Source organism: Phoenix dactylifera, chromosome 1 (genome assembly GCF_051530095.1).
Source record: "Phoenix dactylifera cultivar Ajwa chromosome 1, Ajwa_hap1_PhDact_Kaust_v1.1, whole genome shotgun sequence".
NCBI lineage: Eukaryota > Viridiplantae > Streptophyta > Magnoliopsida > Arecales > Arecaceae > Phoenix > Phoenix dactylifera.
This window is the reverse complement of record NC_143190.1, coordinates 60,985,887-61,010,426: the sequence shown is the minus strand read 5'-3', so window position 1 is coordinate 61,010,426 and position 24,540 is coordinate 60,985,887. Positions and strand designations below refer to the sequence as shown.

The following is a 24,540-nucleotide window of genomic DNA, read 5'->3' as shown; positions in this document are numbered from 1 at the left end:
GGGGCAGATTCAGATTTTGAGCCTCTAAAAGGAGCAACGATGATTTTTTTTAAAAACATGGCAACACCATTAGGATAAAGATCTAAAATTCAGAAGAAAGCCTGGAAAATTCAACAAAATTTAATAGTTTACAATGGTTTCATTGTCAAAGTTGATAACTGGAGTCACAAACTTGCTTTGTAAGGAAAAAAGGTCACAGCGCAATGAAAACCAGTGTTCAAAACCTAAGCGTGATTCTCCAAGGAAAGTGCAGGACGACAACTTCCTTAGGCATAATAAGAGGAGCTGTCTTTTCTCAGCAATGCCCTAAGAACTAGGTTCTGTATTCTTAGAGATTCTGCAGATGAAAATACCCTACCTATGTGGCATTGGACCCTACATTCAACATCAGTTTTGCCCCATATTTCATATTCAAAAGCTACACTTAAGACCCTTTCAACTGGCTTAATCTATAACTACGAAGAGTGCCAATTGATCTAAACAAACAGACGCTGACCGCACTCAGAATCAAACCAAGAAAAACCAAGAAAAATCAAGAAACTCCATCGTGACAACAAAATAGATCTTGCTGCAGCTGAAATACATTGTGATGAGTTTGTGTAACTTTCATGCCAGGGTTTCAAGTATCTGTAAACTTTCATAACATTTGTCATGCAGGTTCGCATAGACCTAACATGCGCCCATCAATGCAAGGCAAGAAATGCAGCCTGTATAATCAACCAAAGCACTTACGAATCTTAATCATGTTAGACAAAATCAAGCAAAAACTAAGACATAAGGATATATATTAGCGGACCTTTACCTTCCCATAGATTTCGCATCTAATGGGGTCGTCCAACTCAGCTCCTGAAGCCATCAATTTTGCAACTGTGCTGTGTATTTCCGATTTTCCATCACTGTAAAAGACAGCATCAGAGAGTAGTTCTATGTTCTTAGGTCACCAGGATGCCGAAGTAAGTTTTCAGCAGAAGATCAACTATATGGGACAAAACTTTCAGCCAATCCAACATATATATAGATTAGCTAAAGAAAGACTTTTTTGTTCGTTTATTAGCATTTTCTTTTACAGGAGGAAGACTTATCAGCAGCCCGACTTGAGCAAGAATCAGAAGCTGATGAACCAGTGTTCCATACCTCTGATAAGTGTCCCCGATCTCAAGAACAGCACATAATCATAAGATGCGGTCGAACATATAAGCAGCATGTGAAATGCTATATGTGCGCCATACATGGTCCTACTCGAACTGAGCTGGAATGCTTACATGGCCTTCACACGTACCAAGTTGCTTGGCATATCACAGGGCATGGGCTCGCATTGCCACTGATTGCAGAAAATGATTCCACTGATTGCAGCAGATGATGTGCGGATCCTGCATGTGGTGCAGAATTTTGTTGCATGCGTGTCGTGGCATCGTGGATCACAGGAAGACCATTTAAAAATAACCATCTAATCATCACAGGAAGATCTCAAATGACATGGAAGGTATTAAAATCTGAAACTGTTTTGGCTTCTATAGGCTATTTTGGCACCAAATCTTTTGCAGAAAAGGGAATATTTGCAGAGGAATGGAAACTCCTCTATAGAGTCAAGTACAGAGAGGACAAGTTTCAAAAACAACAAGCATCATAGGTGGCCTTTCTGTGCATGGTTTCAGCAGAACAGCTTCTGTAAGCAGCAACAGCAAAAGAATATGTAACAACCCAAGACCTCACCCAAAATAGCTCGCCGGAAGGTATTATTTGGGTTCCTTGATCCTGTATAAGTATCCAAGATCTACCCAGCGAATAACCGATGTGGGACTAAACACACGCCTGCATGGATCCTTACATACTCGCCTCGTTCAAGCCTGACGTCCTCGTTAAGCTAAGGGTTCAAATCTATTCAAATTTAATCACAAACACCACGATTGGCCCGTGGTCAGCCCCAATGTATCCGTACTGCAGTGTTCCCTAGTTCATAAAGGTTATGGGCCGGGTCCGCTCTAATACCATTTGTAACAACCCAGGACCTTACCCAAAATGGCTAGCCGGAAGATATTATTTGGGTTCCTTGATCCTGTATAAGTACCCAAGATCTACCCAGCGAATAACCGATGTAGGACTAAACACACGCCCGCACGGGTCCTTACAGAATATTTCCAGAGGGATCTTCGGTTCTGTTCTCGACCAGCTTCTGTGTGTAGATCGGCAGCCTTCTTGGTCACGCATCAAGGTCTATAAGGTATCAATTATTTTGGGCAACCAAGCTATGCTGTCCCAACCCTAGCAAACATGAAAACTAATGTCACTTGTCCTTTAATAGGTTGATTTGGGACTAGAAACAATTAATCTAGAGGCATGAAATATAAGGATGATTATCCATTTCGACGAACACTTTCCTCATTTTAGCTAAAGCTAGCAATAAAATGACATAAGGGCAAGTCTACATATAATAATAATTGAGATACCATGCAACATTATCCTCAACTAAAGCAAAGACTTGTAAGCTAGTGGAACACCTTCTCTTCAATAATTCTTCACAAATTATTATTTTGGTAACTATCTCCTTCTCTTCTTCCTTACAAAAGTTGCTTTCTTCGAAAGCACATTTCATGTTGAATGAGCCCTAAAATCCTCAGTATATTTCCTTAATTGATTCACTCCATACTAAAAAATATCTAAAATATATTAATTTCTATGATTAATAGGTGACCTAGCTCTTATAAAAGTTCTCTTTACTGTGTGATCCAAATCTAATTACTGTACTGCAAAATTCTCAGCTGACACTATATGGGATGCCAAGAACCCAATCAAAACATAACCACAAGATCCCAAATCAACATCACAAAAAAACACATTCTTCACCAGTAAAATCCAGAATCACATTCTACTAAATTCAGTCTTATTTATCCTTTTTTCATTGGAAAAATGGTTTTTTTTTTTAATTTTAAAGTCAGCTTCGATTTAATTGAGCACCAAATCCGTCCAAGAACCTTTTTCTTCATTCAATTCCTTTTCTACGTGAAATAATAAATCAAGCAAACTGTTTATATTATGATACATTGAGCATCTGACACTGCACGGTGCAAGTAATGGATGCAAAACTTGTTATCTTGCAAAAGATTTTAATAGCTCGCAGAATTGCGATGAGGCTCTCGGTAGCTTGAGATTATTTAAGCGAACACCAACCTATCAATAATTTCTTGAACATAAGAACTCCTCGACCACACATCCAAAGAAAAGCACAGCATGTATCGGAAACCCGATCATCATATAATTCAACACCATCAGCAATACTTTTACCAAGGAGTTAAATGGAAGTAATAGCTAGAAATAGATAGGTCATGGAGGACATACGCGAAAGGGGTAAAAAAAAAATAATTAACAGAAGATAAAACGGAGGTAAAGGAAGAGACCGACAGATTTGAGTGCAAGGTTCAAGGGGCCGGATTGGAGCTCGGCCCATCTGAGAGCGGGCATATTGACGGTGAAATCCAAGCCTTCCGTGGAGAATCAAGCGGCTCTCGGCACCTCCCGGTGGAGCTGCAGCACCCGTCGGAATCCTACCGTCCCTCGCAGAGGTGGAGACCGGACACAGAGAGAGAGAGAGAGAGAGAGAGAGAGAGAGAGAGAGAAAGTCGGAGTCCGCCCGAGTCCAAGATAGCAAGATCACTGCTTGGGCTTCTAATGGGCCGGTTGTCCCAAAAAGATTTACTTATGGAACTGAGTCGGGCCGAGCCTATTGTCAGCCCAAAATCATTTCAGCAACCGATAACGAGAAATATAGCGTGAATTTTGATGTGTCATTTACTCATTTTTAAGATCGTCGCCAGCTGAGAAGCAGACACAACTAATTTCTGCTAATCAAGAAAACAACATGAATACTTCGTCGATTCATTATACTGCTCAAAAGCAGCAGATGCAAGCCTGAGAAAAACCAAGAGGAGGATCAGATCATTTGGAAGTCAAGTAGCAATGGCAAATTTTGCACAACTTCTCTATACCTGTTTCTTAATAGTAGGAACATTAAATGCAGGTTCGCATCGTCTCTTTTTTTTTTTTCTTTTTTTTTGCTTGCTCGAAAAAAGGAGAAGGGGGGGGGGGAGAAAGGGACAAGCCCACCCCCGCGTAACAGCCCCCACTGACTCCTAACCCCGTCAGGAGAATGTTCGATGCGGGTAGAAATGACCGTGTGTTGGATACCCCGACCGATTTTACTCATACCCTCCTCATCCGTGGGCCCGACTCAGCTACCTTTCTAGGCTTTGGCTCGAGTCTCACGTATGAGTACGTCATATCTGGCACCACCCGGGCTGCTAGAGGTTTAAGAAGCGTTCCTATGCCTCATGTCCAAGCAGTGGCCGAAGCCACATTTTAATCAACGCCGCAGCGACTCGAACTTGGGACCATGAGGATAGAAATTCCGCCCAGTACCACTAGGCTACCACCTTGGTGGCACATCATCTCTTTTGGAGTCTTTTTATCCCACTTAAGATTAATGTTTCCTTTGGTTGTGTTAAAAAAACCTAAATACTAGAGGGGTAATTGGAAAGAGACTTGGCAAGAATCTTGGCGGACGTGTATCGTGCAACTAGACTTTAGAGATAGTGTCCATATTTTTTCTTGCTGCCACTTCTTCTCATCTATTTGGAAGGCGGCGTGCTTGGGTCTTAGGGTGCTACATCCTTAATCCTCTTTTACTTTTCTTTATCTCATCTGGATTTAGTGGAACTTTTATAAAAAGGTTCAGCCGGTTGTTCTTATGCTCCTCGCTGCTATTGCATGGGTGTGTTGAAAAGAGCGGAATTTCAGGATTTTTTTTAACAAACATTCATCGGGCCATAGCCTCGGACATCCTCAATGGCTGCTCTACATTATGTGACTAAGATCTTCTGTTAGAATTCATGAGAGTTTAGATGAAGGCTAGAAAGATTTCTAGAGATCTTTATGAAGGCTGATATACAAGTTGTCCGGTTCTTTCTTCTCATTTTTTTTTTAATCTTATTCCATATACCAGCTCTAATATGACTTCCTTAAATCTTCCCTCTTCCCTCCTATAATTTTTTTTTTCTAATCTTCAATAAAATCCGGGCGCCTATCCTTGTCTTCCTTCCATTCAGAAAAAAAAAAAAAAGATGAAGAAGAATTTCTATATACATATACAAGAAAATCTCGTGTACTGCAAGACATGGATCCTTGCAGTGCCCGATGAGCATGTAGCATGATTCATCAAAAACTTCGAATAAACTGAGCTACGAGATTTGAGGGGGTCAATTTCTCTTGCTCTTGCAAGGACCAAGAGAACTTCCTCTGTACAGGCTTAAATGCACAGATTTCATTTTTAAAAAGGCGACGTACATACCGTTGTAAAAGGAATACAGGAAAATCAGTCAGCAAAAGAAAGGGCTTGTGCTTAAATCTAAATCTGGACTCGTAATATTTGTCATTCCTATTTGTTTGGAACTTGATATTACCGGGAAATCAAAGTACAAGAAGATCTCTAACTGTGGTTTGTGAAGCATACAAGACTCATAGAACGAGCTTAAATTTTTCTGAGAGTCATGCTAAAGTACATGATGATATATGCTCAATTTTGTACTTCATTAAATTTTCTTTTCATACCATGAAAACTCCTGCAAACAAACCAGCATTTGTCATCAACACAAGGAAATTCTGATTATTGCATAAACAAGAGAGATGAAATGTTCATACTAATAAATGTTCAACATAAATAAAATAAAACGTAATTCTCTCTGTGAAGTAAAGCTCTTGCCATATTTCTAGAATAACAACATTATCAGAATTACTACCTGACCTTTAGAAGCAATTGTTTGCCTTGGTGGAAGACATGTTCTGACTATTCCAAGGAGTAGATTCCAATCTGATGCAATAAAGGGGCTGATGAAGACTGTCAGATGTTTCAAAAAGTAAATATAGTGGAACCAAAATATTAACAGATGGCTGTCTGGGGAAAAGCAGGTAGCCTGACTAGAATTAAGTGATGGAAGGCTAAGATTGTATACGAATGAAACAGACTTTGCAAATTCAGTAAATAATCTTAGTTCTATTTTTTTAAAAGAGAGAGAGAGAGAATCATCTAAACGAAAAGCGCTAGATTGGTAGAATTTGCATTTTCTCTAACCTAAAGGTAAAAGGTGTGATGCATCTCAAATCAAGATATAGAGATTTGTTCTTTTTCAGTAGCGATTCTAATTTATGCAGAGTTGTCCTACTTCTTGTTTTTTACCTCATAAAAAAGCATACTGGTTTGCACATCATGTTACACTAGATACATGCATAACAAATATGAACATGTAATTTCTCTGATGATATCTGAACACACTAATATGCAGGGGATTGCAGCAGTTTTCATTTTTTAGTCACAGGCTAGTAAGATATGAACATTGAATCCCAAACACTAATATACTCTAGAAATAACCAGATAGGTAATCTAATAGGCAAAAAATGAAACCTAGCTAAAGTAGCTGATAGCCGTTACACAATCGAGGCAGTTGTAGTAATTTACTAATCTTGAAAAAATGCAACAAACTTGAATGAAATGCTGATCACAGAATAAATCTTATAAAAAAAAATTGAGAAATACAACCAAAGTGAAACAACCAAGCTACTGATTTCAGGCTACAGATTATGTAACCATTGCAGAACATTTTAACTCCTGCTAAACAGATGAAATTCCAAATTTACATCGCTGAGTTCCACAGAGAAAAGAAATTGAGATGATGTTTCCTGCTCAGAAAGTATCATTCGCAATATTTGAACAATGAGGCATCCAAAAACAAACTGTCATCTTGGTCAATGTAACTGCAACTGCTTGTTCCTTTTAGTGATAGATCCATTTGAGGATCCTTTTGAAGATTTCTGACGAGCATGCCTTCCCTCCAATCTTGCTTCAAGTAGTTTTGCCTTCAATGTGCTCATTTGTGCCATCTGCGGTAGTTTGGACGAAAACTCCGATATCTCGAGGTCAGCAAATACATGTTGATGATTCCACTGCTGCACCGGACTAGATAGACTGCAGAAATCACCTAAAGAATCATCCCCACCAACTGGTGCAAAATGACCTTGCAATAAAAAGTGATCGCAAGACTTCCTGATATTCCTATGAGGATTAAACTTTGTGCCTCTAGGAAAATCTGCCTGGTTTTTCATTAAGTTACCGGTTAGCTGATCAGATTCATGCTGTTTATCCAACTTCTTTTTTAAGTTTTGATCACCATCTTGAGCTTGACAGATTTCAGAATTCTGGGCTGCAGCAGGTTTGCCTTGATTTACTTCTATGCATCTGGAGTCAGCATCAGTATGAGCAGGCAAGTGAATCTCATTTAAGCTATCATCAACATGCACTGGGTTTCCATTACATAGCCTGGTCCTATCAGTTTCTTCCACAAATTGTACTTGCATACCAGATACATCATGATCCTTGTCCTTCTCAGAATATTTCATATTCTCATTTGTAGAACTAGATTTCTTTTTTTCTTCTGATTTATCTATTCCATTTTCACCTTGCAATTTAATTTGGTCATAAATTGGACCGCCGTTGATGTTCATGTTCAGCTCAAAGCACAGCAAGTCACTGGCCACAGAATCATCATCTTCAGCATCTTGAGGTGCGCTGGTGGCTCCATTTAAGTGGACAGATTCTAGGGAATGGCGCCGCACACTACCATTTTTCCTGGCCTCTGTACGATATGCTATACCATTCTTCGAGCTATTGGATCTTCTAGTCTCAAGAAAAGATTCTATTTCACCACTCAACCTCTCTATTATCATGTTTTTTTCTGCCAGATTCCCCTGTGCTTCTGCAGTCTTCATCTGCAATCGCTCATCCAGCCATGCTTCAGAAACATGAAGTAGCAACCAGTCAAATCTATTATCAGTATCTCGTGCTGATTTTTGTTTCAATTCTTGTATCTCTTGTTCATAATTTCCTATTCCCTTTGCAAACTCATCGCAGAGGTCCTCTAGCAAACCACGTCTTTTTCTTTCTCTTTCCAGCTCTTTCAAAGCTTTAAAAAATGCCGACTTGACTTCATTTATTTCTTTACCCAATTTGCGGTGTAAACTCTCCGAGAGTCTCCTTATCTTCTTCTCATTTTCAAGCTCTTCCTTTATGGACTGGACTGCTGCTTTAATCCTTTCTTGTTCCCTGTTCTTCCTAATTAGTTTGTCCTCTGCAACTTGCTTCACCAGATCATCCATTTCATGGCGACAAGCTTGCTGTTCTTGCATCAGTCCCTGAATACGCGATTGCGCCTGACCTAACTCCACCTTCAGTGCTTTGACCAATGATACACTAGATGCATGCTGTTCCTCCAGGCTCCAGATCCGATTCAATACTTTCACTAATTCTGTCGATGCCTTAAGGTTATATCCCGACTCCCCAATCCTTCCTCTGCAATTTGTGGAACTGCTAGGAGTCATGACCTGGTTCCATGAGAGAACCTGCAAGTGCATGACAAAATCAGGTGAGGAAAGATTTGAAGATATTCTGCAAGAGGACCCAACTAGTAAAATCCTTGTACAAGTTTTTAGGTGATATATTTTGATTCGGTCAAGGGCGTAACGATTACAACACAAGAAGTTTGAAGAGCTAAATATAAAGTAGGTTACCTCCATTGAGCTACTATAACTTGCACTTGTAGGGGACACAGCTTGTAGATCGTGATTATTCGTTTCAATCAGCTTCTGGTGCTGAATCAATGAGGCCACAACATGTCTCCTTAAAGTGCCGGCACTCTGAAGCTGGTGAACATGCAAGATGTTAGTTAGCAGTAGAGGAAAACTCATCATTTTCAATTTTTATATGTATAACAGGTGGCAACAAGTTCAGCAAGGAAAAATCAGATGCATATAACATGGGGAACTTCAGGTATAAACTATAAACGACAAACAGGGCAGAAGATGGTGAAGGAATTACAACAAATGGAGGACTGAAGCTGGAGTCTTGGAGAAACAGGGTTACAAAATTAATTAGCAAGTTAGAATTCAGGCATTCTCTGATTATATCTGACATGATGCTATAAGAAAATAATGAAAAAGGGGTGAAAATATCCTGCAGTCAAGCATGGTTCTTATAGTCATGCTATAACAGAAAATTTTCTTGCTATGCCTCAATATCATCCAAGAAGAAAAAATAGTTAAAACAGTAAGCTTTCCATCATTCCACAACCAAGAATATATTTCCTCCTTGTCATTCTCTATCTATTTACTAAATTTGAACCATTTTGTAAACATCAAATATTGTTGCATGCCATCTATATGAAGAATTTTTTTTTTTTTTGAGGATGAAGAATAAAATTATATGGCAGACAATTCCTCCACTGCTATCAGAAGGCTGGGGATTGTAGGGGATGTACCCAAGGTGAAAGAATACGTTAATCATCTACTTTAGGTTTGTTATTCATGAAGTGCACAAAATTATTCATAGCCTGTAACTAGAATATCTTACATTAAACGAAAAAAAGAAATAGTTAGAAGCAGAAATAAAGAAAAATAGTTAGCTCGACATTTCAATCAACAAATTAAACAGAGAAAAATTGATGTCATCAAGTCCTCAGCAACACACATCAAGCATGTCAGAAGAGAATTTCCTCAACAAACAAACCAATTCCCACTCAGTAACCTAAATACCATATCATTTACCAGCAGCAAGTTGAACACATATAAATAACCAGCCACCCTAATCAAAAGCATTTATTAATTAAAGAGGAACAAATATCCTCAGCACCAGAGCTAAGCTAGCTAGCAGAGAATTAGCTAGTTTTAAGCCTGAACAACAACTGCAAAGCAAAGTTAAATGGATTTGGTAAGGAGAAGATCTTTTTTTTGTAATCAGATAAATCCATCAGAATAATAAGAGCATCGTAATCCAAAACAAAATCACAACCAGGACTTGAAACTTTACTCGAATGGGAGAAGCTTGTTCCGAGGAACCAGGGAGGTTGAGGGGCTCGCCGCACTTGTCGCGGCGGAGCCTTTCGCCTCTTCGGCTCATCTTGGAAAGGGGCAGGTGGTCCTGCATCTCCCAGAGACTGGCCCCAAGCTTTCTAGCCGAGACAGCGGCGGCAGTGGAGGAGTTCCCTGAGGCCAAGGACACGGCTTTGTTCTTATTGGGTTCCAGCAGCACCCAAGGGGGGACCGGGGTGGAGCGGCCACCCTTTCTCCCCGCTGATATCTCTCTCCTTAGCTTTGAGCCCAGCAGCTCCTGCTTGCTTCCACCAAGACCGCCATCATCGCCCCCATTGATTGCTGCCACCTTTTCTCCTTCCATCAAACTTCTCCCTTTATTTGGCCTAACCCTTCCTACTCCCGGAGTAGCTCCCTGTTCTCCTTCCCATCTCCATCTCTAAACTTTTCCTATATTGTTACCTCTCTCTCTCTCTCTCTCTCTCTGCGTGCTTTGGGCTTTGCGTGTCCAAAATGTCAAAAAGTTGGCTGGGAGGGACGGTTTGGCATGGAAACCGCCTGCTGACGAAAGGATTTCACCACGCGGGCGCAGCGTTTTGCGAGCTTTACAGCAGCAACACTATTCCTCACGCGCTTAGCACGCCGGTCCTACACTGAAGCGGGTGATTGGCTATATCAAACGAGGCTTAATTATTTTATTTATTTATTTATTTATTTAGCTCATACTGTAGGTGTAGTTAACAAAATTAAAAAAAATAATAATAATACAAAGGAGAAGGCACCGACACGTAGTCATCCTAAATGAAGCCTCACGAGTGGACACACTTATTCTTCGTATATTGAACTGGTCGTTAATTGCTGTAGAGTGCTAATCTAACGAGCAAGAAATAAAATGGTATTGAACGATGTGTTTTAGGAAGAATAAAGTACTATAAAGTTGTTAACAAAATTGGAAGATAAATCATGTCAAGAGCAGCTCAAAGAATCATTATTATAATTTATAAATCAAGATAATCTTTGAATCCTTGTTGGGAGTGAAGAGCCATGCGACAAAGAGAAGCTACCTTCAATCGGCTAGCTAAGTGTTTTTAGCCACCCAAAATTAATTTAAGTGGCAGGAGAGCTTGTCGTCTAGGGACGCTGCTTTTTACCCCTCATTGCCATGACTCGGCACCATTCTCCATTTTATAAAATTTTTTTATTCATTGCTATATAATTATAAAAATAAATATTTTTTAATATTATTTTATCATATCATGCTTTTCGAAAATAAGTGTTGCGTGTACACTCTCTCTCTAGACTAGGAGGCGCCTTTACTACTCTATATCTACTCGTCCTTGGAGGCTAATTTTAAAGATACTTTTAGATAAAATATAAGTATTTAGTAAAAATTTCGAAAAGCTGTTTTAATTTTTTTAAAAAGCTAAAAATAGATTTTTAGGAGAAACTTCATTTTGAAATATTCTAAAAAAGTACTTTTAGACTGCATCGAAAAGCTATTTTTTAACCAAAATACCTTCATTTAAAAGTCTCTTTTTTCCCCCCAAAACACTTCATCCCACCGCCTATTCCTCTCCCACCCGTCTCCCTCCCTCCTCTTCAAGGCCACCCTCAAGGCCCTCTCCCTCTCCCCCGCCGCGCCCCCAACGCCCTCTGCCTCTTCTTCCTCCTCCTCTGCCGCTCCCTCTCCCTTAATCTTAGAATCATAGAGAGCAAGGTGGACGGGATGGGCGATGCGTACGACAACTTCGTGGCAGCGGCGATGCGGTTCCTCCAAGCCAAGGAGGTTGCTGGCGGGCGGCGGACAGTGGCGATGGAGGTGGCGGTCGAGAACTTCAAGAATCGGTGGGAGGGGTTCAAGGTGACGTGCAATCGGATGGAGGAGATCGTGGAGGCGAGGTGGAGGATCGCGCCGGAGTACGTCGTACGTGGATGTGGCGGGCAAGATGGCGTCGACGGCTGCCATGGGGGCGACGAGGGTTCCACCGTTCAGCATGCCCCAATTGGAGTAGGCGCTCCATGTGGTCCATTCGATGGCGGTGGATCTCCGGCAAGCGTCGGGCGGCGCCGCCGCTCCCTCCGCCACCATCCTTTCCTCTGATGTTGTACCGCCATATGAAGAGAATTATGAATAGTTGATTCTTGCCATTTCTTGATAACATCAAATATTTATATGCATGCTGGTTGTATGGTTCATTGAAAGATGTTGATCATCTTTAGTAATATGAAAATATAAACATCTTGAGTGCAATATATATATATATATATATATATGATTGAAAGTGCAAAATATAATCTTGAAAGCAACGTGGTACAAATATACAATTTTGTGCGCTGAAGGAACCTTTGTGCGGGCACACACAAGTAGACTCGCTTCAGGTGAGAGTTTCCACCATTGGACCCTGCATTTGTTCTGGATTACCACCTTTCCATTGATGAGGCTGTCCTAGTTGATCAAGAGTTGGTTAGGGTGAACTTTTTGCTAAGGGTAGAGTAAGAACTTGGCCATTTCCATCTCTTGTCACAAGTAATATGGAACAAAACTACCATCTCGAACTCCCTTGATCCGGGAAATTGATTAGCGGGTTAAAAAAAAGGTATTCTAGCGAAAGTTCACTTGAGAATGTCCCCCTTCTTTGTTTCCGGTCACATAGGATATCGTGATGAGGAGCGTCCATCACATGCTTAATAATTAGGTTAGAACCAACAAAATATATAAATTCTGATTTGTAAATCTTTTTTATAATATAAATCATGTTAATAGTTTGTATATTAAATCTGGATGACTTATTATCAATTTTTATTGAAATTACTCTTCTATAATAATTCGAGCTATGTGGTAACTTACGAGATGCAGCAGACTGGTATTTGAGGATTTGGGCTGTATTTTTCGCACAAAAAAATGGTTCATTTTCTTTCATGACAACAATTATTGACAAAAAAAAAAAAAATTGGAGTGCTCTGAGATCCATATAAGACGCGATTCAATGATTGACATCGCGAAAGTAGATCAATCATTCTTTCTGCAAAAGATCCATGCCAGCCAATTGATAACACCCAGGCGAAGGCGTGGTTCTCTCAGAGACCTCGGCTTTGGAGTTTCTTGGATCCAGGGACCTAGGCTTTGGGTTTTGGTTTTGAGTTACTACCCCACTCCTCATCAATCTCCAAGTCGCTTGTTTGCTAATTTGGACTTTCTTGGATCCAGGGACCTAGGCTTTGGGTTTTGGTTCTGAGTTACTACCCAACTCCTCATCAATCTCCAAGTCACTTCTTTGCTAAGTCTGCCAACTGGTCCAGGCCAGACCACCCCATGGACGGTTGATTAGGCTGGCTTTGGGCTTGGGTCGAGTCTCGAATTTAATGGTCCTAATTAGGTTTTAAGTAGGTCCTAGGAATATACCTTGGTTAAGAGACCAGGACCTGGTTCCCGTTTAGCCAATCCTGCACAAATATGGTCCAATAATTTAATTAGCATACCTACTTATTATTTTCAGATGTAATAAAACCTGCAGCTCAGCCAAGGCCGACCTATTGGAGGATCTATTGGGAGAACAAATTGTGTTTAAGATTTCCTAGGATCAATGTGAGGCAGACAAGAAACATAAGCTAATTTTATGTAAGATTTCCGAGGATTAGTGTGGCCAAAATGAGGCAATCATGAAACATAACAAGTATTCAGAAGCAAGAAGGATAAGGATAATGTGATTACCCATTTACAATTTCACATAACCAAATCTTTACGGATCTTTATTTATCAAATTCAGATCGAATTCAAAATTTCGCATACCGCTAGGATTGACTACCAACCTTGTTCTAAATTTCCGTCTTTTCCATGAGTAATTGTTACAGAAAAAAAAATGAAACTTTTGCAGATAACCTCCCATGAAACTTCTACATTTCATACAAAAATCCTTTGCTATATGATAATTGTCCACACCTTTTACAAATCTAATTGTGGTTAGAAACAAAGACTGCCCATAGAATTTTAATAAAAGAATGATGAATATTCTGTAAACACCCCTCCTCAACAGTCAACAATTGGTTGTCCAAACCTGAAATTCATACCAATGCATCATGCATCAAAACGTAAACAGGAAACAACCCAGTGGATGAGCAGGTTGTGAATGCAGGCGAAACAGGACAGTGCAAATGATGCAGGGACATGGCAAGTTTAGGATTGATGTGCCCAATGTTTTCCGCCATTTGTAGTCCACAAATGAAACCTTTCAAACGAATCCCACCCTCTATATCTTGTCACTTGAATCGCATTTAATATGAGCTTGGCAATTGACTGGAGAGAAAAAGAAAAAAAAAAAAAGAAAAGCTGATGATGGATGGTTGCTTCCTACGTCTGGGAGGCTGGCATAGAATAAGCTCCAACTTAAGCCAGGCCTACGGCGCCACAGAATCCCAGCTGCTTCTTCCACAGTAGTAGGTTCCAAAGTGAAGCAAAAAAGGAGAAAAATGCAGCTAGAGACAGGATCTGCAATAAATCAACAAACAACCAACAAAGTGTCTGCCAGCTCCGGGACAAATGCAAAGAGACGAACTAGCTTATCACAAGAAGCCAAGCACAATTCCAACAAAATCTAACCATGAGCCGGGACAGTCCTGAGTAGTGTTGACAAGAGGCGATGGCCTCAGAGTTGATTCAAAAGTGCCCAGAAATGGGCTCAGTTGTCTGTGTCCCCCGACCAAACCTCTGAGAGAAGGCTGTCAACAAGGGAATCACCCTCCTCCATTGGTTTATCTGAGGCCCAAGATCCCTTCTTCTTCTTCTTTCTGTGGAATTTCTGTGGCAAAAAGCATTACAAAGATAAAGAGTCTTATTTGCACCTTATACGACAATCATGTCCTGTTTTCGGCCCTCTTTGAAAAAACAGAGGCCTTCATACCTTTACAGGGTCTTGGTAAGGAAAGAATCTCCCTCACAGGAAAGAATATCCTGTGCTTCCGTTCCTGGTAGGGAGTTGGTCATTTTAGGCAGATTTTAGGTTGCCCTTTTATCTAGCTTCCACCAGCATCTGAGAACAAATAGATGTATCTCAGATCAAAACAAAGGCAATGCATTGCAGAACTTGGATGTCTAACATTGTTCAAACAAGAATTACCAATGCTCACCTCGTAACATAAATTGGTTATAAGATTTACATAACTGAAATATAACCAATGAGATATCAAGAGTAATCAACCCACCTTACTGCTTACAGTGTTATCTAGCTATATTACAAGCTGAAGATTTTTCAATGGTCCCTGCAAGTTATTTATAAAGCAGGGCGCAAAATTTATTCATTCTAGTAAATACATTGGCAAGGCTTCTTAAACCTTAAGATGGGAGAACATGAAGAAAATTCGAAGGGGATAGCAGAATCCTGACAATTGCGACGAGAAGTGTTGGGTGTGCGATTTGCAATACAAACCTGAGTTGAACATCTGTATGTACAACAGGCAATGAGATATGAAAGCACAAGTGGATATATATCAAAGAGAAAAGGAACATTTAACCTGAAGCTGACTAAACAAATGAGTAAATTAAATATGTGCCCTAAGCACATCAATGTGCCTTAAAACACACATTTTCTTAAAGATACTGCAGTCAAAGAACAAGGATTTGGATAATGGAGCCAAACTTCTTTGAGATTTGATGCTACTCAATTATACAACGAAGGAAATGACCAACACCAGAAAATTTCTGCCTTTTTAAGTGGCGTTCATAACAAGTATCCAAATGCTATGCATTCATCACAAAAAATGAAAAACCACCACAAGCAAGAAGGAAAATATCCTTTTCCAAACTGGTAAAAGAAGACAATGATGGATACAAACAACTTTTAAAACATATATGTGAGTGAAATATTGATATTGATAAGGGAAATAAAATTATTGAAGATTAAGCAAAACAGTAAAAGAAACACAGCAATTTCACCAAATGATGCAGAAATTGTCGTCACAGGACAATGGGAGTCGGCTCCTCCTGACTTTCTACACATCAACCGTGCCAGAAGACATCACAGTATCCTGTCAATAGAGATATGAAAGAAAAGAACAAGGATCGCCAGCAACATTTTCAGAAATCGTTTACTCTATAACAAAAACAATTTCTGTAAGCTCCAAGCCCCACAAAAACTTTCATAATGACCCCAAAAACAGCAAAACAATTTATAGATCCCTATGATTCCATCAAATCTAACACAGAAGAAAGCAATTCAGGAGGCCACTTCAAGCCTCGGTTCAAAGCAGAAACCAGTGAAAAGCTGAAGAGGAAATCTTTTTGTCACAGGGCACTTGACTGACCATTTCCATTGCTTCTGGCTCATGTCAAAAACAAGCAAGGCAGTAGCTCCATAGCTCTGTATGTATATGAGATCACCAGTGCCACTGCTTGCAAAAACATCGTCAAACTCACCAAATCCTTGGAAAAATCTGTGCGGCATTCGGGCAACCTCTTGCCACCCATTCTTATGAAGCTCCCAGATGCCTATCCCCTTGATGATGTCTGGCCTGTCGTATTTTGCAATCCCACCGACCATGACCAGCCTCTCTTTGAGGTTCATCAGCCGGCCACAGGTGAGGAAGCAAGGCACTGGTATAAAGGTGCGCATCAGAGAAGTGCGAGAAGATTGGGCCGAAAGATCATACATGATCAGACCATGGCGAAGGTCAGCAGTTCCTAAAACACCAGTAGAGTGAATCAAACAGTACAAAACTCCATTACAAATCACGCACTCATCACCTCCCCTCCATCCTGTCAAAACCTCCTTAATGGATGTGACCCATGATCTACTCCCAGACTCATATATGTGAATGGAGAAGTCCCATTGAAGGAAATCATCTGGCACCTGCTTAGATTTTGCCACGACAACAGTATAATCATGAGACTTCCTGTCCACAGATATAGCAACGGTACTATAGTCTGGGAATTTTGCACCTGGAGGTTCCAATAGCATCTTCCAGTCTTTTGTGATCGGGTTGAAAACAAAAATACGGCTCCTACTGTCATTGTCCATGGAGCAAACTAATCCGCAGGAGGAAGAGAGAAACCAGCTACTTCTCTCGATGCAAGGAAGATCAAAATTATACCACTTCCGAAGTATTGGGTCATAAGCATAACCAGCTGGAGACTCGCAATAGGTAAACATGTAGTACCATGGCTTCTGAGGCAACTTGTTGGCCCATAGAAACCTCTTTGAATAGATGATGTCATACCATCTTTTGCATACAGATGCAGCTCTGATAATGCTTGCAATGGGCAAAAAGGACAGGATTTTCTCCAAGATATCATCCGGAAGAATGCTATCTAAAGAAACCAGTAATCCTTCGCCTTCATCATTGCCCTCAGAAACTGGTTCGATGTCAGCAACCTCACTTCCAGAGTGGCTAATAGAAAGAGACTCCCATGATGTCTCACCCTCCATGAGGATAACGATAGCATTCGACAAAGGCCAAAACAATAACCTGAAAGGATCATAAAAGAGATAGAAGAGTGGAGAGCAGAGAAATATAAACGATCAGCTTCAAAACTACATTCAAAGTTCCAAAAACTTGAATCCAATTCCAAGCAGAAACTATTCTTGGCCAGGGAAGAAGGGAAGGGACAAAAACAAAGGGAGAAAAAGAAAAAAGAAAACTTTTAACAAAAGAGCAAGCTAAAATTCATGGAAAACAGAATTCTGTGCACCTTCAAGCATTTTATAGCTGACGTGGTAAAGATAAGTTCATCCGCACAAGGAAAACACAAGTATAAAGGTTTAAACGTTACAGCAGGAAATATAACTAAGATTATAAAAAAGGAGAACAAGCAAATCCTATCAAAATCTTTCACCTACTAGAAGGAAAGGGATTAAAAAAGGATGTAACAGAACAGATAACATATCACCAAGCGTGCCATAATTTTCGTCAAAAAAAAAGCATGCTATAATCTAATATTTAGACAAAAGGCATGATACGATAAAACCCAATCTTCCGATACTGAATCTGTTCACATAGAACAATATTGTAAAACAATCATAAAAGAATCGTCATTCCTAAGGCCGTTTCAAAACTGTTTTATGTGAGTAATCTCCATAAAAGAGAGAGCATTTACCTATCTCGAAAATTAAACCCTAGATTATGTTCTTCTCGAGCGTCTCAGCAAGAGAGATACCACTACATCACACAAACAAACCCCATGATCTCATCACATAATGTGCGAGTATTGTCGTCTCTATCCATCCTTAAACCTCAAGCACTAAAAAAAAGAAGAAAATCGGAAAAAAATGACCTCAAGAAAAGGACATCGATCAAACAAGAACAGGGCCAAACTAAAACCAACAGCAAAAGAAAAAAGAAAATGCTTTCTTTCCCATACCTCAGGGGTAACAGATAATAGAAAGAAAGGCGCACCAAAATCCGATCTTTTTGGTCCCTCTCATTCCAAGATCCCGCCTTTCCTTCATTCCAGGGATCATTCCACCCATTGCTATCCAAAACTCGGGATTTCGCGGAGGAATGGCAGAGAGAGAACGTGGATAAGGGCTACAGAGGCCTCTTTTATCCGCTTCTCACAATCTGGCGAGCGAGATAGAAGGGTAAACAGGGGAAAGAATTCAGGCTTCGGCCGTATCTATCCTAAGCCTTTGGATTTGGCGGAAGGAAACGACGACGAAGGGGCCGAAGAGGAGGGGAGGGGACGCAGAAAGGCCACAAGATGCGGTCTTGCTTCGGGATCAAGATCGAGTGAGGCCGAGAAGGCGCGAAGGATATAAGACAGATACAACAGTGGTTTCGGCTCCAGCAAGAAAACAAAACGACAGGCAGGGAATACCGACTGGCAAGGTGGTTTTCCTCGGAACTCTTTGTTATGGAAGAGGAGATGGGATTTGGGGAGAGAGAGAGAGAGGGGGAGGGAAAGGTGGTTTTCCTTCGGGTCCTTGTATTTTAGAAGAAGGGTTGGGGTTTGAGAGAGAGAAGGTGGGGAGAGAGGAGGCTATTGAGGGATGGGGTGGTCTTGTGGCCATGTAATATATATATGCGACCTCTCTGGAAAATAAAGGGACTTGCTTTGATTACCTTTTAGGGCTCTCGGTGCTCTCTTCTTTGGGGGCTCATTTGGTTCATGGAAAAAAGAAAATGATGAAAGTACGGTCGACCAAAAAGTAATGAGATGTCTCTTGTTTGATTAAAATTTTCAAAGGAAAGAGATGAAAAAGTTGCATTTCCATGAAAATATAATTCCCATATTTAATGGAAAAGTCTTTCCCATGAGAAATATGAAAAAGTTACTTTACCATGAGACGGAAATCACTCCATTTTTATTTTTTTCCCAAAAATGTTCTTCAGCATTAAAGAAGCATTAAACACCTAATTTTTATTAAGGATATAATAGGAATTATATATAACTTTTTCAGGAAAGTGGATGGTCAACCAAACATAAGCACTTTGTAAATCTATCACTTTTCCATGGTCAACCAAATATGTTAAAAGTACTTTCCTAGATATTCTGTTCTTAGAAATTTACTTCCTAGAAATCATATTTCTACGAGGAAAAATGCTTCCCGCTAACCAAACGAGCCCTCTTAGGTATTACCTTTGTATAAGCTCATTGTAATGCCTTTCCTACCTAGTTTTCTTGTTTTACAATGGATGACCTCCTTGGCATTTTGGGTAGAGACAAATATCCCAATGCGTAATGTTATGCTGCGCCATTCTGTTTCCTGATCATTGGTAACCTTCCATAAACAATAGTGAAATATCTTCCTGCCAATCTAGTGCCAAAATAGCATTGAAATTTCATAACCAAAAGCTCAAATATTTAATAGGTATCTTTCTTGTTATTATTCTAATTAACAAATTACAAAATCGCTATTTGGTACCAATGTTAGATAGCGTCGTGAGCATTATAATTTCTTTGTTTTTAACAATATCAAGAAAGGTTTAAATGTCACTTACAAAAACTCTTGAGCCATTTTATTAATAGCCAACTGCTTTCGTAAAAGCCTAAATAAGCCAACTGTTAGCAATAGCCAACTGAAAACCTGAACCCTTTGTTAGCAATAGCCAACTGTTTCATGAAGCACAATGCTGGCATATTGCTAAAATCTCACTGTACAATGCTCAATAACTAGCAGTAAACTCATTAACAAGCTGCATTATTGTGATTCATGAGATGGCTGCATCAGTGCCAAGTTAGGTAGTATAGTGTGTATTATAACTCTTTTTAATATCAAGAAAGATTTAAATATAACTTGCAGAAATTGTTAATCCTTTATTAACATTTGCCATTGTTTTCATGCCACCACAGTGTTAGCATGGCAAAAAAAAATTCACATTAAAAGTTAGATAACTAGCAAGTAATTTTCTTGCTACCCTCTCACTAACAAGCTGCATAACCACCATTCATGAAATTGCTATGTTGGTGCCACTTTAGGTATTGCAGAAGTGCGAAATAATTTTTTATAATATAATAAGGTGTAGATGTCTCTTCTAATGTCCAAATAGTTTACCCTCTGTTAAAAATAGTCAAATGTATTCATGCTAGACTAGTGCCAGCATACTATTAAAATTTTAGAAAAAATTACAAGAACACCTCCTCAAATTTGAGTCAATATCAAAGGCGCTCCTCGATTTTAAAAAGTTTCAAATAGATTCCTCAAGTTTCCTAATTGTTCCAAACTGGTCCTTCGACTCTCCGACCAGCAAACGATGTTAGTTTGCTATTTCAATTGATGGAAATACCCTCTTTCTATTTTAGCTTATTCCAACTTTAAAATATGTCCACATAGTCACTTTGGATCTATCTAGAAGAATGAATATTTAGATCATGCATCGCATAGATTTCTGAAAGTAGTCCAAACTTCTTTGTTCATCTACCTACAAAGATCTCAAAGCACTATTCGCTTTGAGACCTGTGTAGGCAAACGAACATTTGAATCATCCATTAATTACTTTGAGATCTAGGCAAATGAATGAACGTTTGAATCATCCACTGTGCAGATCTATGCAGGTGAATGAATATTTGGATCATCCGTAGATGCTTTGAGATGTATACAGGTGGATGAATGTTTGGATCATCTGCAATTGCTTTGAGATATATGTAGGCGGATGAATATCTAAATCATCCATAGTTGCTTTGAGATCTATACAAGCGGATGAATATTTGGATCAACCATAGTTGCTTTAAGATATGTGCAGGCGGATGCACATCTAGATCATCTACGATTGCTTAGAGATTTGTGTAGATGGAAGATTGCTTTGAGATCTATGCAAAAGGATGAATAATCTGGATCATCTATGCGTCCACTTTGAGATTTGTGCAGGCAAATTAATCATCTAGATCATCCATTAGTCGGTTTGAGATCTGTGCAAGTGGATAGATGACCCTGGTCAAGCACCGGTTGTTTTGAGATCTATGTAGGTGGATGAATATCTGGATCATTTATGGTTGCTTTGAGATATATGAAGGTGGATGAATATCTGGATGGTCCGTGGTTGTTTCGAGATCTATGCAGGCGGATGAATATTTGGATCGTCCGTAGTTGCTTTAAGATTTATGCTAACAGATGAATGTTCGGATCATCCATGGTTGCTTTGAGATCTGTGCAGATTGATGAATAATCATGATCGTCTAATGATCGTTTTGATATTTATGCAAAAGAATGAGTAATCTGGATTATCCATGCTATCACTTTGAGATTTGTAAGGGAGGATGAATAATTTAGATCGTCTACTAGTCACCTTGAGATCCATGTAGGTCGATGATCTTGATCCTGCATTGGTTGCTTTGAAATATGTGCATATGGATTAATATAAGAGTTTGGAGCACTTTGAGATTTATGCGATGGATGATCCTACGGTGGATACGCATGAAGAAAGATGAGCAATGGGATCCTTTTATGACACGAAGGGCGGTTTGATCATAATAAAATGTTATGTATATCACTATGTGATGGTCATGCAACATCATTCTGTTAACAGAGATTAACAATAGGACTAGTTTAGAATAGTTTGCAATCTTAAGATTTTGTTTGAAATTTTTAAATTCACGACGGTATTTTCTGGATCGGCCTAGAATGTTTTCTTTCTAAAATTTTATATTAGAAGGTTAAATGACTAGCAGGTCACTTTCTTGTTATCCCTGTCACTTGCTCACTAACAAGCTGCATCATGGGCATCCGATGAGATGGCTGTGTTAGTTGGACATTAAATAATACTGTACGCATCATACTATTGTTTTATGATATGCAGAGTGATTTAGATGTTACATGCAGATGTTGTTAACGCAATACTATTCTTGAAAAGAAAGAGCTCCTCCACAGCTGTTCTCATCTAAGTGTCACACACCTTCACTGTTTGGGGCAAGTTGTGAACCCATAGAGCTGTGGACAGCAACAAGTCCATTCGGTCCAAACTGTTCTTCCTCGTTCCCTCCCTCTTCTTCCTCATTGTAATCTTTGTCCTAGCTAGACTTCTCATGTAATCCTTAGTCCTTTCTATTAACAAAGCATGGGGGAAGTTTAATTCTCACTTCCTCCACTTTTCCATCAGAAGAAAAGAAGAAGAAGAAGAAGACAATGGCCAATTGTTTTTATGACAGCACACAGTACTAGCCTAGTTTTGAAATTGGACATCAGAAGCCAATAACTTATTTTTGAAATTGTTTTTCCCATAATATCAGGAGGTCTAAATGTCTCTTGCAGTGTCAAGCTGTTTTACTCTCTGTTAAGATGATAGCCAAATGAGCTCATGATGGACCAATGCTAATAGCATACGATCGATATTTCATATTAAAAAGATGTACAACTAACAAGTTCTTGTTATTTTGTTCATTAACAAGCTGCACCATGGCCATTCATATGGTGTCTACATCAATGCCACATGAAGTACAATGTATCGGTGCTACGTAACATTTTTTCTTCATAATTGCCAGGCTGTATGTATCATGGGTACTCGCGATGGCTACATATGTTAGTTTCTCATTAAGTAATGGGGTGGTGCCATATAGCATTTTTTAACTTTTTGGTAATATTGAAAAGGTTTAAATATCACTTGCAACATCTAGTTGTTACTTTTTTAACAACGAGTGCAAAGCCCAAGCGAAGCAAAAACAGTAGAGAAGAAAAGCAACACAAACTAATCTCCAATGAAGTGAAATCGAATCATCTTAGCTCGTGTCCACAATGAGTTAGATATGAGGCACTTTACTCAAAGGAAAATGAGAAATCATCCTTTGAATATAAGGTTTAGTTGTTACCCTTTGATTAACAATAGCAGTGTTGAAATTTCATGTTAAAAGCTTAATTTAAGATTCTTATTGTTTCTCTTCTCAACAAGCTACGTACATCATGATTGTTTTTTTATAGTTTAAGAGGAATTTTAGCATCTAGCTCCCTAAATTTTCAAAGGCTACTTGTTCACGTCTTTCTTCTTCTTCTTCTTCTTCTCCTACTTCTTTAGGGTTCGATTCACTCACCTAGTCTCACCTAAACGACACCCGGCAGTACTATTAGTTCCATGACATTCCACACTACATTCTCCTTTTGCGGGAAATGAATCGCGTGGCTCTCGGTCATTGGCAAGGGTTGGATTGGGTCTTTAGGTGGTGGTTGGTGGACGCATTATGCGCCTTCTTTACCTAACCTCATGCCAACGCATGCTATCATGCTAATTTTAAGCTCCCCATGGTACGATGGTTCGACGCATCTTATCTTTGGCATCTTCTTCTAACATTTCACATCGGTAGCGGAGATGATTAGGCCCATGTTTCCATGTTTTCTTCTCCGCCAACTTTGCTATCAAAGGCAAGGTCAAGAAAAAGACAAACTGAGGCAGCATACTTTAGGACTCAGAGTGGTATGCAGCAAATGATGCTTACACTCCACGTCGTTTTACTATTATTATTTTAATTCTTGGGCGAGATAAAAGGTATAAAGTATGGACCCTAGATAACAAATACAAAAAAAAAAAAGAAAAACAATTGTCATAGAGATATTTTCTCGACTTTAAAAAACTCCAAAAAATTGGTGTCACATAACCATCACATCACATGGTAGTATAAAATTGTATTATAACTAAAATATTCTGAATATTCATATTAGTTACTTGTGTGGTGACATCCTGACATAAATCTCAAAAGCATCTTAGTATTTGACCAATAATTAAGGATCACCTACTGTATAGATCTCAAAGCATTCCAAACATGCCTGCCTAGATGTCAAAGTATACTTAGCACATGGCCCATAATTAAGCATTACCTACAGTACATATCTCAAAGTACTCCGAACACTTTCATTCATCTTTTCGAACAGATATCAAAGCACCTTTAGTATATGGCCTATAATTAAGAAACACCCACCATACAAATTTCAAAACACTCCTAACCCTTTCATTCATTTACTTGCATAGTTCTCAAACTACCCTTAGTATCTATAGCGAATGATCACCCACCGAACAAATCTCAAAGCACTCGGAACCTCTTCACTCATCCACCTACACAGATCTCAAAGCACACATAGTATGTGACCCGTAGTTAAGGATCATCCATGGTGCAAATTTCAAAGCACACCAAACCCCTTCATTTGACCGCTTGCATAGATCTCAAAACATCCTTAGTATATGGCTCATAGTTAAGGATCATCCACCACACTAATCTTAAAG

The 24,540-nt window shown here is 39.4% G+C and overlaps 2 protein-coding genes and 1 long non-coding RNA gene across 3 annotated transcripts; all 3 read right to left on the bottom strand.

Moving 5' to 3' along the window:
- Positions 1-78: 78 nt before the first annotated feature.
- Positions 79-3,631, bottom strand: LOC148715457 (uncharacterized). Its single transcript, XR_015971955.2, has 3 exons — positions 3,396-3,631; positions 803-896; positions 79-707 (listed from the first exon to the last, which is right to left on the bottom strand). It is a non-coding gene; the product is annotated as an uncharacterized LOC148715457 (long non-coding RNA).
- Positions 3,632-6,519: 2,888 nt separating this feature from the next.
- LOC103713496 (uncharacterized) lies at positions 6,520-10,424 on the bottom strand. Its single transcript, XM_008800452.6, has 3 exons — positions 9,905-10,424; positions 8,611-8,742; positions 6,520-8,442 (listed from the first exon to the last, which is right to left on the bottom strand). Exons 1-3 carry the CDS (start codon positions 10,268-10,270, stop codon positions 6,793-6,795), a joined length of 2,148 nt encoding a protein of 715 aa, XP_008798674.4. The 5' UTR covers positions 10,271-10,424; the 3' UTR covers positions 6,520-6,792.
- A 3,437-nt stretch (positions 10,425-13,861) lies between these two features.
- On the bottom strand, positions 13,862-18,905 carry LOC103713495 (F-box/kelch-repeat protein At3g61590-like). Its single transcript, XM_088708502.2, has 2 exons — positions 18,257-18,905; positions 13,862-17,364 (listed from the first exon to the last, which is right to left on the bottom strand). The coding sequence occupies exon 2, from the start codon at positions 17,322-17,324 to the stop codon at positions 16,116-16,118; it is 1,209 nt and encodes a 402-aa protein (XP_088564628.2). The 5' UTR covers positions 17,325-17,364; positions 18,257-18,905; the 3' UTR covers positions 13,862-16,115.
- Between the last annotated feature and the right edge of the window lie 5,635 nt (positions 18,906-24,540).